We start from the raw sequence: 14,137 nt of genomic DNA, 5'->3' as shown, positions 1-14,137 counted from the left end.
TGCACTCCAGCCTGGGTAACAAGAGCGAAACTCCATCTCAAAAAAAAAAAAAAAAAAAAGACAATACCTGCAGTGTCTCCTTTATGATGTACTTCAAATTTTCAGTGGCAGTAAACTCTTATTTAAACTTATATTAACACCCAGAAAAGTATACTTTGATTAAACTTGTGTGTCTTTAGGTAACAGTAAAATGTCAGATAAATTATTCTGTAATATTTTTGTGTGTTTAAATTGTTTTTATCTATCTTTAAAAATCATAGCACTTTGCCTATTATTCATATATATAAATATCTAAAATTTTAAAACAGTAAAAGTATTGTCATCTATATTATGTTATAGAATTTTAGCCTACATAACTGAAAGAAGCTTTACAATACCTAGTATTACCTATGCATACTTATTTATGAAAGATAAGTACCTTCTGTGAAGTTAGGTTATCATTCACCACTGTATGTAAATTCAGTGACCGTATGCAGTCTTCACTGAAATAACTTGGATTTTCTGCTGTACTCCTTGGAGGCCAGTTAAATATACATTGTATACTGGCACTTAATCTCGTCACATTTCTCTCAAATTCATGGCCAGACATAGTGTATCATAACTAAATATATAAGGGCTCTGCTAAAAACAATTAAAAGAGAAATAAATTTGGGGAAGACAAAGGATAAAGTGATGCCAAAAACAGTCATTTTGGGTCTAATCACATTCTGAAGCTGCCACTTAAAAGAGCTACCTTATCCTCTCTCTGCCTCAGTTTTTCATATGTGAAACAGGGCTAAGTATAGTTACTACCTCTAGGGTTTGTGGTATATCAAATATAAGGATAAGCATAACACAGTTAAAATAGCAGCATATGGTAGACTAATAGATGTATTTTTTTCTTAATTTTCTGAGCTTAAAATACAAGTTAGAGAGTTACCAATACAGAGATATTAGAGGAAGCTACTAGTAGTAATGAGGTGGTTTAGCAGGACCAATCTGTGCCTCACCAAATGTAGCCTCTGGATTATTCGTATCCAAATTACTATGTGGGAGAGGAGATGCTTTTAAAGATTATATTTATAGATCTCATTGAACCATATTATATTACTGATGGTTGAAACCTAGAATTTTGGTTAACAGGGACATCCAGTGATTCTCATGCTTGCAGAAATATGGGAACCAGTAATACAAAGTACCAAAAACACCAAATTTAAAATTCTAGAGAACATCAACATTGAGAACACAGGAAAAGTAAATAAGGAGTAGCCAAAGATGCAGATGTGGGAAGCAATATGAGAGAGAGCATTGTCATGGAATTTAAGGGAGAAAGAGTTTTAAGAAAATTCAAAATTACTTCTCTTTTTCTCTAAGTCTCATTATTAAAAACAGAGAAACATTTCAGGCCTACACAAAATAATGTAATCATAATTTTTATATCTCACATTAATCTAAAACAAAACAAGACAAAAATCACCCAGTTAAGCTGAAGTCCTTTCTTTACCACTCACAATTGCACATTTTCCCTTGATACTCTCCTAACCTATGTAAACTGTATCTTGAACTCACTGTTTATTATTTCTCTTTATTTCTTTATACTTTAATGCATACATATCTATACATCCTCTTTAAAATACATAGTTTAAAACTAAATTTTATAACATATCTACTTCATAATTCATTTTAGTTCAATATTGTTATTGGAAATTTATCCATGTTGATGTGTATGGCAGCACTGAGGCAGAGAACAATGAAAACTCAAGGCCTTCTCTGACCAAGGGATCCCCTCCACTCTAGTTTGTGACAACAAAGAGTTTCACAATCAAAGTAAAAGTAGACCATAAGGTTGATGCCCTTAGGAGCATGTCAGAAACAATGGTATATCTATAGAATATGTCTTGGTCATAGGCCTCAGAGAACCCCCAATAATAGAATTTTAAGCCACCAATGAAAAATAACCAAACAAATAAAATGAGAAAAGCCCCATGAAAAAGGACACCATAGATTTCAGGTATGAAAAATATCAGACACATATTACAAGGCCAAGAAGCATTACGTATATATACATATAGAAAGATGACTGTATTTGTTATATATAAATATATATATGAATGTAAGGACAATTTAAAAAATCTTTCACTATTGTATAAGTCATTAAAATAGTAATAGTTTTAAAATCACAATTTATAATAACAAAGCTGTGGGCTACCTATTATCTCATCTAATAAATTATACGCATAGATTTAATAAAGAAAACTTCAGAGTGCTTGTAAAAGCCACTCCAGTGTTATATGTATATAGAAGGATAGAGCGAGAGAAAAGGAGAGAGAGAAACAGAAATAGAGATTCCTATGTAGACAACTCTATAGATCTATGTTGGTTTTGATTTTCCAAGTATTGTATACTTCATTGTTACTAAAGTACAATTTTAAATAGATTATGTTGAACATTTTCTCAATTGTAACTCTAAACAAATTCTAATATATAAGCATTAAAAATAAAACATCATGTATGTTTTTGTTGGATCTTCTTTATCAAGTTCTCTTCTATTTCTAGATTATTAATAGTTTTATTATAAATATGAGTGGATGTTTCCCAAATTTTTCTCCATCTAGTAGAAATATGTTTTTTCTTCTTTTACCAGTTAACTACGTTAATATACTTTCTAATGTTAAGCAATTCTTGCATCCTTGCAAGAGAAACAATACTGGATATAAAATGACCTTTAAAACTTAATGAATTTACTTTGTATACATATAATTTTTCTTTCTCATACCATCCTATATTTTGGTTTAAATTAAATAATATAGCTGAAGAGTGTTTTTCTTTTTAAAAATCCCTGCAAGATTTTATAAAAGATTAGAATTGTTTCCTGAACATTTTGATAACTGTGCTATAAAATTATCTGAGCATTGTGATTCTTTAGTGTGGGAAAAGCACTGTGAAACCCATTCTTCTTCTAACATATTACAATCACATTTTCATCTTCATTACTCTGACACCCTTTATTTCAGGGTGACCATTGCTCCCTCTTGCCAAATCCAATGGAAAATTCCTAGCCTTCATCTTAAGTTCCCAACATTCTTCTTATGGAGATGTCCTCTGATTAACTAGATGAGTCTCCTCTCCAACCTTCCCACTATGACTCTTAATCCCCTTGTGATTTTTTATTTTTCTTTATTGGACATATAACTGAAATTTTATAGTATTCATTTGTTTACAGTGCCTGTCTTTATAACAGACTTGAAAAAGTTAAGGATTTTGTCTTTGTTTTATGCTTCTATGCCCAGAAGATATAGGAACTATTATATGTGGAATGCATATGTTTACTAATGTGATAAAGAGTTCTAAGTATAAGAAATAGCTAAACTTAATCTCTCCCAACTACCAAATCAGAGATACTTTTGAAATTTCTGACTCTTACTACATATTAGATTATATGTTGTATCTGTTAAATCTGTTTAATGAACCTCTGATCATTTGGCAATTACCTGCAAACATCTGCATGTAAACATCTTCACAATTTGTTTCTCATTATAGACACCTGAACTTGAATAATACGTATTAATATACTTTTTTATTTAATAAAATTCCAGAATTTGTTTTCAATTTTCTTGGTACCTCTGAACAGTCTGTGAACATTATTATATAATTGTTTTGATTTCAGGCTGGGCAGCAGCGTTGGTGGGAGCAGGAGATTAAAATAAATGGGAATATTCAAAAGGGAGAATTAATTACATATAACTTGACAGAACTAATTAAACCAGAAGCTTATGAAGTCCGACTGACTCCTCTCACCAAATTTGGTGAAGGAGATTCAACAATTCGTGTGATCAAATATAGTGGTAAGTAGCCTTTTATTTAAATTATTTATATGTTAAACTATATGGAAAATTTTGGCTGCTGCTATCTAACAAATTTAGACACAAAGTAAAATTTAGTGTATTGGCCTTCTGGAGCATTAGCCTGTTAACTAAACAAACAAAAGCCAAAACCATAATCACCATAAATGTGACATTTGATTACAAATGTAGATATATAGACTAATTTAGTTAACTCTGAACCTATGTGAATAAGCAATGTTTCTTTATTTTTGATCCTACACATTGTGATACTATATTTGTCTGCATTTTATCTTTTCAAATTCTTGATGACTTTAGAACCTATGTTATTAAAAAGTAAAAAAAAAAAATTATCAAAATGTTTTTTTGTTTTTTTTTAAATAAAATTAATAGACTTCAGGTTTAGAGTAGTTTAAGGTTTACAGAAAATTGGCAGAAAGTATGGAGAGCCCCCTTTCCCTGAAACAATATCCCCATTATTAACATCTTACATTACTGTGGTACATTTATAAAAATTGATTAATACTGAGACATTATTATTAAAATCAATAGTTTACATTTATTTGTGTTGTACATTTATATGGATTTAGACAAGTATGTGTCATTTCTCTACCGTTGCTAAATCACCCAGAATAGTTTCACTGTCCAAAAAATCCCCATGCTCTACCCATTTATCTCTCCCTTCTCCAGTCCAGGCAGCCAATGACATGTTTACTCTCTCTATAGTTTCTTCTTTTTGGGAATGTTATAAATTTGGAATCATACAGCATGTAGCACTTTTAGCTTTTGTAGACTGCCTTATTTGACTTAAAATACAGAAGACTTCTGTGTGCCTTTTTGGGCCCTCATAGTGCATTTCTTTTTATCATTGAATAATCTCCATTGCATAAATGTACCACAGTTTGTATATTTATGTACATATCCAAAGACATCTTAGTTGATGGATTTGGTTTTGGTTGTTGGTGGCCATTCGTTTTTCATATTTACTAACGTTAAAAAATGCTAAATGTTTGTGTGTGTTAGTGATAGTTTTATTTTTAATCACTATATGCATAAAATATTTCTTCACTACTTAAATGTCCTATTTGGACAAAATTAGAAATTAGTGAGGAACTTTCAAAAAGTCAAAAGTGGATCTAAAAGTTTTATCTAGAATATCTCAAAGAGAAACAATGGCAATTAGATATGTTATTTTACTCTACACTAAAGAGATCCATATTTTAAAAATCAAAATTTTTGTGTATTTTATAATTTTAATATTCAATGTTAGCTCTAGATTTTTCAGAGTATTTTTCAGATTTGAATGAATCATCGTTAAAACAGTTCCTATTTGTTATATTTCACTGAAGCAATATTATTATTATAATAAATATTTTTTGAGATGGAGTCTCACTATCTTCCAGGCTGGAGTGTAGGGGCACGATCTTGGCTCACGGCAACATCTGCTTCTCTAGTTCAAGTGAATCTCCTGCCTCAGCCTCCCCAGTAGCTGGGATTACAGGCACCTGCCACCACTCCCAGCTAATATTTGTATTTTTAATAGAGAGTGTGTTTCTTCACGGCCAGGCTAGTCTCAAACTCCTGACCTCAGGTGATCCACCTGCTTCGGCCTCCCAAAGTGCTGGGATTACCGGCATGAGCCACAGATCCCAGTCGAATGTGCTTCTTTTTATCATTGATTATTAGAGCTTGAGTTTAAAAGATCATAGAATGCTTCATTTGCAGCTGAAGTTCTCCATTGTGTTTACCCTTAAACATATGTTTCCTGCTGAAGGGGGAAGTAATGAATATTGTCAAACGTGAAAAATGAAGTAAAACTATTAAAAACTCATTAAAGTTGTTTATACTTACAATTTATACCAAAAAAATAAAATGTATAATGCAGAGTGCATTAATATCAGTATCTTTAAAAGCTGAAGATGTTGGGACTCAGAAAGTTTCAGTGTCCTGCATAGTTAAATAATTGTGAAATGACAGAACTGATTAGATTTAGGGTTCCCCATTCCGTTAGAGATCTTTACTTTCTTGCTAAGCTTAGTTGATCATTATGACTTTACTTAAAGAGATTTTACAAAGTTAATAAGCTCAGTAGTTGTTACTGAAAACTCTGAGGCAACAAAATAAAATGAAAAATAGATGTGGAAAATAGGTATTACTTTTAATACTAAGTTTTCAAAATTGTTTTTACATACTTAGGTATACATATTAAGACCTCCAACATTTTTATTAAAATTATTTTTATGTAATACAGTTTTGGGCAACATACACTTTAATGGTTTAGAGGCATTGTATTAGTCTGTTTGGGCTGCCATAACAAAATACCATAGTGGGAGGCTAAAACAGCACAAATTTATTTCTCACACTCGTAGAGGCTGAGAAGTCTGAGATCAAAGCACTGGCATAGTTAGCTTCTGGTGAGAGTTCTCTCCCTAACTTGTAAATGGTCACCATTTCACCCTGTCTTCTTCACATAGCAGAGAGAGCTCTCTGGTGTCTCCTCCTCCTCTTATAAGGACACTAATCCCATTGGATTAGGGCCAAGATTAATTTAATCTTAATTACCTTCCTAAAGGCTTTATCTCCAAATACAATTATACTGGGGACTAAGCATTGACATATGAATTTTGTGGGGACACATAGTCTATAATATGCATGTACAAAAAATTATTCATGGAAGTTCAAATGAGAGAAGAAAATGAACTTGCTGCAACATTTAGAAGTTAGACTTGCAAATTTCCACAAAGTTAACTGCATATGTACAGTGAATTTGATGACTAAAATGTTGGAGGAGAAGACTCCATTAAAACTCAGTCTAGTAACAGCTTTACATGTGCATACAACCTATCTTAGAACTAAATTATAATTCAAGAATGCTTTGAAAGATAGCACATAATTGTTTTAATTTTATATTACCTATGGAATAATTTTAATTTTTACTAATTTTAAAATTAAAATACATTGATATATTGCCATAAAATAAAATTATTATTTTAAGTTCACTTTCAGTTTCTTTTCTACATTATGCTTTTCATAATTTGCAATGTGGAATGTAGAATCAGAAAAACAACTACAGTAATGGAAATTGTCTTCTGTATGTAGGAATAGTGAAAATAATTGAAAAACGTATTCTGTTAAATTTCATCATTTGTATACTAATGTTACAATTATGAACATTTTTGTCCATAATACTTTATTCATATTGCACAAGTATAATAAAGGCAGTTAATGACAAACAATAAGAAAATGACAAATTAGACAAGTTCTGCACTATAGATTAACTGCCCATTGTAATCCTGGGAAACTACATTCTGCCCATTGTAATCTTGGGGAATTACATCAATGCTCTCCATCATCCAGAATAGAATTTTCTGACAGAGTAATAAGCAGTTAATTGATACATCCAGATACAAATTTATCTCTTAGATGAGAGAGATTTTTGTTGAAGTGTTAGTACTATTTCAAGTATTCATTACTCTTTGGGTGGAAATTCATTGGTACTTGTGTTGCAGATATAATTACTTTTTTGGAAAAAAATTCTTTTGGTTCCCCAAAACACAAAATGTGTTGCTCATCATTTTAACTCTGTATGCATGCACATGTGTGTATGTATAAGTGAATTTTAATGTAATTAAACAAAAAGGCATTGATGTTGCTGTTAGTTTTAGTACACATATTACAACATGGTATCAGGATTGCTTTATTTTCATATATGCCATGAGCTCTCTACTCTCAGCAGAAGTAGAAATCAACAAAAAACAAAAGCCAAAATTCTACCAGATAATTGTTTTCATTGTTAAATCATCTAAATTATAGATTGGCCTACTGTCAGTCTCAGTTTTGATATCTGAGTAGTATATTTGTTTAGTACTGGTTAAAATATTTAAGAGGTCAGAAACTCTTTACCTTGAAAAAGGAAAATTTCCCATGCTATTGAGAATTGGTCTTTTTGATAATTTGAAGTTGTTATTGCTGAACTCCAAAGCAGATTGTATTCAATCCTCTAAAACAAAATGGATCGCAGAAATAAATCTGAATGGCCACAGTGGGAAAGATCATTAACTTTTGGTAAGGAACTATGAGACACTGATTAGATTTTTATAAATAAAAGACATTCAAGCCATGCTAACGTTGTTTTTTTGTTTGTTCCTTTTGCTTTTCTTGTAGCTCCTGTAAATCCTCATTTGAGTAAGTATATTTTCACTTACAAAATGGCACTATATTTAATAAACATGAAGAATAGAACAATTATACAATGATTGTTTAGCAATCTTTGTATGAAAGATTGGTTTAAAACACAGTTGTTCAGAATCAGTAAAATTGGCATTAAACGTAGATTTTAAAATTCAAAGGATAGGGATATAAAAACACATCTTTTAATACTGATAATTGAGGTTTATAGATTTTCCTAAATATTGAAATATGGAGCCATTTGCCAACCTGCTCAATATTTTCTATTTCTGCAGCCGTGGGATTTTTTTGTGTGTGGGGGGAATGCATATTATTTTTATTGTTATGCATTTCTTGATTTTCCTTCTTTGAATTTTTATATTCCACTTATACGGGTATGATTACTTAGAAAGCTGGTATTTGATGGGTTTAACTGAGACTTTCTTTCATAACACTACTTTACACTCCAATGTATTTGGTCTAAGTTAGATTATGAATTCTGTAAAATTGTTAAATTCAGGGACTTCTGAAAAGTTATTTTTGTTTTATATTAAACATTATAAGATGATATGTATCTACCTTAAAAATATTCCCATATGTGAAAACTTCCCTGTCCCTGGAAAATAATTTTAAATAAACAGAGGATTTACCGTGAAGAAATATTTTAAATCAGAGCTATTTATTGTTAATTTAATATTAGATTTTTACAAGCTTAAAGAAGGAATAAAGAGTGTCTGTGGGTGCAAAAGGACCACTGGGTATCAGGTTTCTTATTCCTGAGTTTTTATTTTTATTTTTTCATTGTATTGAGAAGATTTCAGGGAAATTTCTGCAGACAAAATAAAGCAAAATTTTGAAGACCACATAATGGAGAATATTTAAAATATCTTGAGTTATTTCTGTGTAGCTCTTGAAACTTTGCCAAAATCATGTTGTAATTAGAAAAGAAGTAGAAAATTCAAGATTTATTCAATTCTCAGTTCTATTATCTTTGTAAAAATCCTGGACTTTATTACTTTCCTATTTTATAAGCTCTTTTACTATTTAATATTACATTGACTTTTGAAAAGTTTATACAGCTCACTGCATTTTCTTTATCTATCAGATATCCTATATTCTAATAAACTTTTTAAATGATTGCTGGTTCACTTAATGATAGTTTCTTTTGCTGTGCAAAAGCTCTTTAGTTTAATTAGATCCCATTTGTCTATTTTGGCTTTTGTTGCCGTTGCTTTTGGTGTTTTAGTCATGAAGAACAGAACACCAAATACCATATGTTCTCACTTGTAAGTGGTTGTTGAACAATGAGAACACATGAACACAGACAGGGGAACATCACACACTTGGGTGTGTCTGGGGGTGGAGGTGGGAGGCTAGGAGAGGGACAGCAGGGGTTGAGGGGATAGGGGAGGGATAGCACTGGGAGAAATACCTATTGTAGATGACAGAGTGATGGATGCAGCAAACCACCTGGCATGTGTATACCTACGTAACAAACCTGCACGTTCTGCACATGTACCCCAGGACTTAAGTATAACAATAAAAAAAAAATTTAATTACTGAGTTTTAACCAGTGAGTTTTATTTTCATTTTACCTGCCAACTTTTTATAAATTTTCTTCAGTAATAGGTTTATTTATTTTAAATATATATGTCCTTAGAAGGAATGAAGAGCTATTGATCTTGCTTAAATATCTTTGTTTGATTTGAATTATTACACTAGTTATAATATTGTAAACAACTTATGCCATATAAAATAACCTAAACTATGAAAATTTTTAGGCACAACTGTCATTTTTTGTAGTTTTTAGAAGCTGCATTATTGCTTAATTTTACTATGGAAGACAAGTATTTTTGTTTCAAAAATTATTTTGTTGATTTTGGAAGACAAGGTATTTTATCTTTTTAAACAAGTTTAAATTACAAAAAAATGTGGTTTAACAGTGTTATAAAAATTCATTATACATAGTCTTAAATAACATAAAAAGTAAGATTTGGCAGTAGATGTATAAACTGAAATTCTTAGTCTTCACATTTGTTCTGTGATATCTTTTTTTGCATATGTAATACGTAATTAAATAACTGAGAACATTCAAAATCAAACTTTGCTTTTATGGTATTCAAAACTCCAAAGCAGTTTGAAATCTCCTATCACATCTAAAATATGTTTAAAGAAATACATGCGTGTATATAAATGCATACACTGTACACCGCTGTCACCAACCTTATTTTTCCAGCTGATAGCATCAAAAGGTCATGTCTTGTTTAATACAAGGCCTGTGACATAAATGTGTCTAATAAATATTTTATGTAGAATATTGTTTATTCAGAAATTAATTTATTGATTAGACTCCCTTAAATCCATATATTTCTTGTAACTTTACCTATCCAGAATATAGAATATAAACAAAGACAAAGAGATAAAGCAAGTGTTTAGTCTAAAAAATGAAAAAGAAAACATAAACTCAATCCCTAAATTTAAAGGGAAAGTCTTCTGTTTTATTTTTATTTGTAAGTACCAATAATTTTTAATTAATTCAGGTACATAATCTCAACCAGGCCTCCATTTTCAAGGATATTGATTAAATTTAACCCCATGTGGGTAGGTTGGACAGAGACTAAAATGGAAGTCTTTGTTCTTTAGGAGTTTATATCTCCATGAATTCCAGGGAATTTGGTTTCCATTTGACTTTATCATCTAATAGCTGAACTTTGCCAAAGTTTTCTCCTCTGTAAGCCTCTTGCCTAAGGATTATTTTGATTTCATAGAGTTGTTATGGGGCTGCGTGAAATAATATACATTATGTTTATTTTTTTCTTAAGGAAACGCACTCTTTAATAATGTATCTAGAAGGCCTTATCAACTTTTTTATTTACACCTATTTTTCAAGCAGGGTACATCCCAGTAGGAAAACCTTTGATACCTGGAAATATTGCTACCACCCACATTTCAGAGATAGTTGAAAAAGTCTTTGTCTGAACTTGCATTGGGTCTGAACTCAACATACATTAGGCATCCAAGAAATCACAGTCCTTCTTAAAATATTTAAAATATTCTATAATTACTTTGTTTCAAATGAATTTCAAGCATCCAGGAAACCCACATTCAGATAAAGTATGAAAGATGATTACTTTTCGAAATAGTTTGCTATTAGCTTGCCCTAAGCACACTTCCATTTATGCAAGTGGGTATTAGAATGCATCTGTAGACATGCACGAAAAATTATAAATTTAAAGTATACCTATTTAAAACTCCCATCAGGTAAATTAATAAAGGTAATTTTCCAATTGAGAATTTTGATTGTTTCTATACTGATAAAATGAAAGTTCAGAAAATTATTCAGTTATAATTCATGCATGAATTGCATTCTTTAATTTCAGTTATCTGGATGTTTTAGAGAAAAATTGTTTGGGTCTTAATTATTCAATAAGATATTAATTTATTAATTTATTTGTAAAATTATTTTAGTTTTTCATTAAAACTGTATTGTTTATATGTTTAGTTGTAATCTATACAGTTGTATATAGATAGTGCATATAGCGCAATAGTTGCACTATTATGGCGGTCATGCCATTATCACAATCTTGCATTACATTGCTGCATAATAGTTTTACATTTTTCTTATGAAAATATTGCAGTATTCAGTATTAATTTATTCAGCATTTAATTTAAATTTATCAACAGGAGAATTTCATTGTGGATTTGAAGATGGCAATATTTGTTTGTTCACTCAAGATGATACAGATAATTTTGACTGGACCAAACAAAGTACTGCAACAAGAAATACAAAATATACTCCTAATACAGGACCTAATGCTGACCGCAGTGGCTCCAAAGAAGGTATGAGGGTATGAACTGTTGTGTTCATGGCAATCAGAGAATTTTAAAAACTGTTACAAGTATGAAATACTCATATTTAGCCACATATTTGAAGATTATGGAATAAAATATTAAATTTCCTATACAGTATCAATGTAGATATTTACAAAACTTATTAGACATGATTTCTTTTTCAGAACTCACTGATGTGTATAATAGAGAGAACAGGGATTTTTTTGATAATTCAAGTCTAAATTTCAAATTTGCTCTCAAGTTTTTATACATTTTATCTTTAATTTGGTAGATCATTTATTCTTTATGTTAACACCACTATTAGTTATATATACACATACAGATTTTATAAATGAGATGCAAATCTTCCTATCCATCTTTATTTTGTATGAAAACTATAAGACTTCTCAATGATTTGAAATTTCATTATGCCTAAGACTAATGTGTTTAAACACTTTATTTTGTCTGTTTTAAGGTTTTTATATGTACATTGAGACATCACGACCCAGATTGGAAGGCGAAAAGGCTCGACTTCTCAGCCCTGTTTTCAGCATAGCTCCCAAAAACCCTTATGGACCCACAAACACTGCATATTGTTTCAGCTTCTTTTATCACATGTATGGACAACATATAGGTGAGATAGCAATAATTACTGATTCTTATAAAGTTAATGATAACTAAGAAGAAAAAATTTCATAAACACACAGCATTAAAACAATTTTTGTCAAAGAATGCTACAATTTACTTTTTCAATGACTTATCTGCAAATTGCAAAATAAGATACTAAGAATTTTTCCCCACTATCTAATTTGGATTAGAATTTGACATTTTAGAGCATCACCTACTTTCTTTTGAAATTCAAAATCAGGCAGACCCTCAATGAGTTAAATTCTTTACAAGATCTCATGGAATTGACACAGCATAATTTAGGCTGCTTCTTTCCAAAAAATTTGCTTCGAAAATGACTCAATGCATATTAATCATGATGTAGAGTAACATTGCCATGTTGCCATGTTGCAGTTATTTTTAACACCAACCACATATTTGAAATAGTTTTTTTTTTCATGTTTTTAAAGTATGCCAAACACACCTGGTAAGATTTAAGAACATTCTAGATCCTGCAGAGCATACAAAGATAAAGATACATTTCCTTCCCTTGGAGACTTTGTACTGCAACAGAGGATAAGATGAGTAGAGGCACAGCTGTGCTCGACAAAGAACCACATTACACTGAGCATAGACCCAGTGAACTCTGTGAGGAAAAGGATCATGCAGGTCTAACATTTTACGTGCAATTCTAAAATCCTGAACTGCTTATCAATTTTTTTTAATAATTGGCATTTCATGTTAACCTGATATATAACCTGAACCGATATGAACCTATTTATAGTCTCTATCCAAATGAGTATGAGCATTTATACCATTTGCAGCAAAAAATATTACTGTGCTTAATAATAGGATTCTACTCCAGACTATTCCAGGAGATATCACATAATATAATACAAATGATATATTCTCTCACCTTTCTAACATAATACAAAAGTTTGAATAATGAAGCATATCTAACCCCATAGTGTTTGAACCAGGGATTGTGGATCTGTATCTAGGTAAGGATGAGTCTTTGCATCAATACAAAAGAGAACATTTCTCTGGGTATGCAAAAGGGATATGTTTTCAATAAGCAGAGATTAGCACAGGGGCAGTTAATGCACTGGTAATAAGGAAGTAAAATGTGAGAAGTTAGGATTACATTAGTTTCTTTATGTAAGTTAATAAAATAATAGTATAAATATATATGATATAAACTAATACAATTGGGCACATAGTAAAAGTGAATGTCAGTCACTTTACAAGAGTCTCAACTGAATCTCAATTAAGTTTGTAAAAGTGAATGTCACTGTCTGTCTTGTACATGGAGAAAACTGAACCTCAGGAAGTTTGTATGAACTGCCAAGTAACTGGTTGTGCTGGGATTCAAACTCATACCCAACACTATTAACTAGTATTCTTCACATTAGAGCAATATGTGACAAGCCTAAAAGGACAGCGTTTGGGTTTTTTGTTTTGTTTTATAATTTGTTTTTATTTTTATTTTTTATAGAGACAAGCTCTTGCTATGTTGCCCAGGCTGGTCTCAAGCAATCTTCCTACCTCCACCTCTTAAAGTGCTGGGATTACAGGCATAAGCCATCGTGCCCAGCCAGAAAGCTCCTGCAAAGTTAGACTACTATAAACATGAAGGCAGGGACCCGGGCTGGAACTTGGTTGCAGCACTTAATCACTATAATACTTATGAGAAGTCACTTAAAAGTCTGAAA

At 31.1% G+C, this 14,137-nt stretch overlaps 1 protein-coding gene across 4 annotated transcripts in view; it reads left to right on the top strand.

The window, feature by feature from the left end:
• The window catches only part of MDGA2 (MAM domain containing glycosylphosphatidylinositol anchor 2), an 871,115-nt gene that overhangs the window by 822,902 nt on the left and 34,076 nt on the right, over positions 1–14,137 (top strand). For 3 of the 4 annotated variants that reach the window (XM_078334840.1, XM_017977077.4, XM_078334842.1), the window contains 4 exons: positions 3,647–3,824; positions 7,986–8,006; positions 11,673–11,828; positions 12,295–12,453. In XM_078334840.1, coding sequence (XP_078190966.1) covers positions 3,647–3,824; positions 7,986–8,006; positions 11,673–11,828; positions 12,295–12,453 — 514 coding nt within the window. The remainder of the gene's footprint in view (positions 1–3,646; positions 3,825–7,985; positions 8,007–11,672; positions 11,829–12,294; positions 12,454–14,137) is intronic. The other variant, XM_078334839.1, reaches the window with a different exon arrangement.

The sequence above is a fragment of the Callithrix jacchus genome, chromosome 8 (assembly GCF_049354715.1).
Source record: "Callithrix jacchus isolate 240 chromosome 8, calJac240_pri, whole genome shotgun sequence".
Lineage (NCBI taxonomy): Eukaryota > Metazoa > Chordata > Mammalia > Primates > Cebidae > Callithrix > Callithrix jacchus.
The sequence above is the reverse complement of the archived record's forward strand: the minus strand, read 5'-3'. Positions and strand labels throughout refer to the sequence as shown.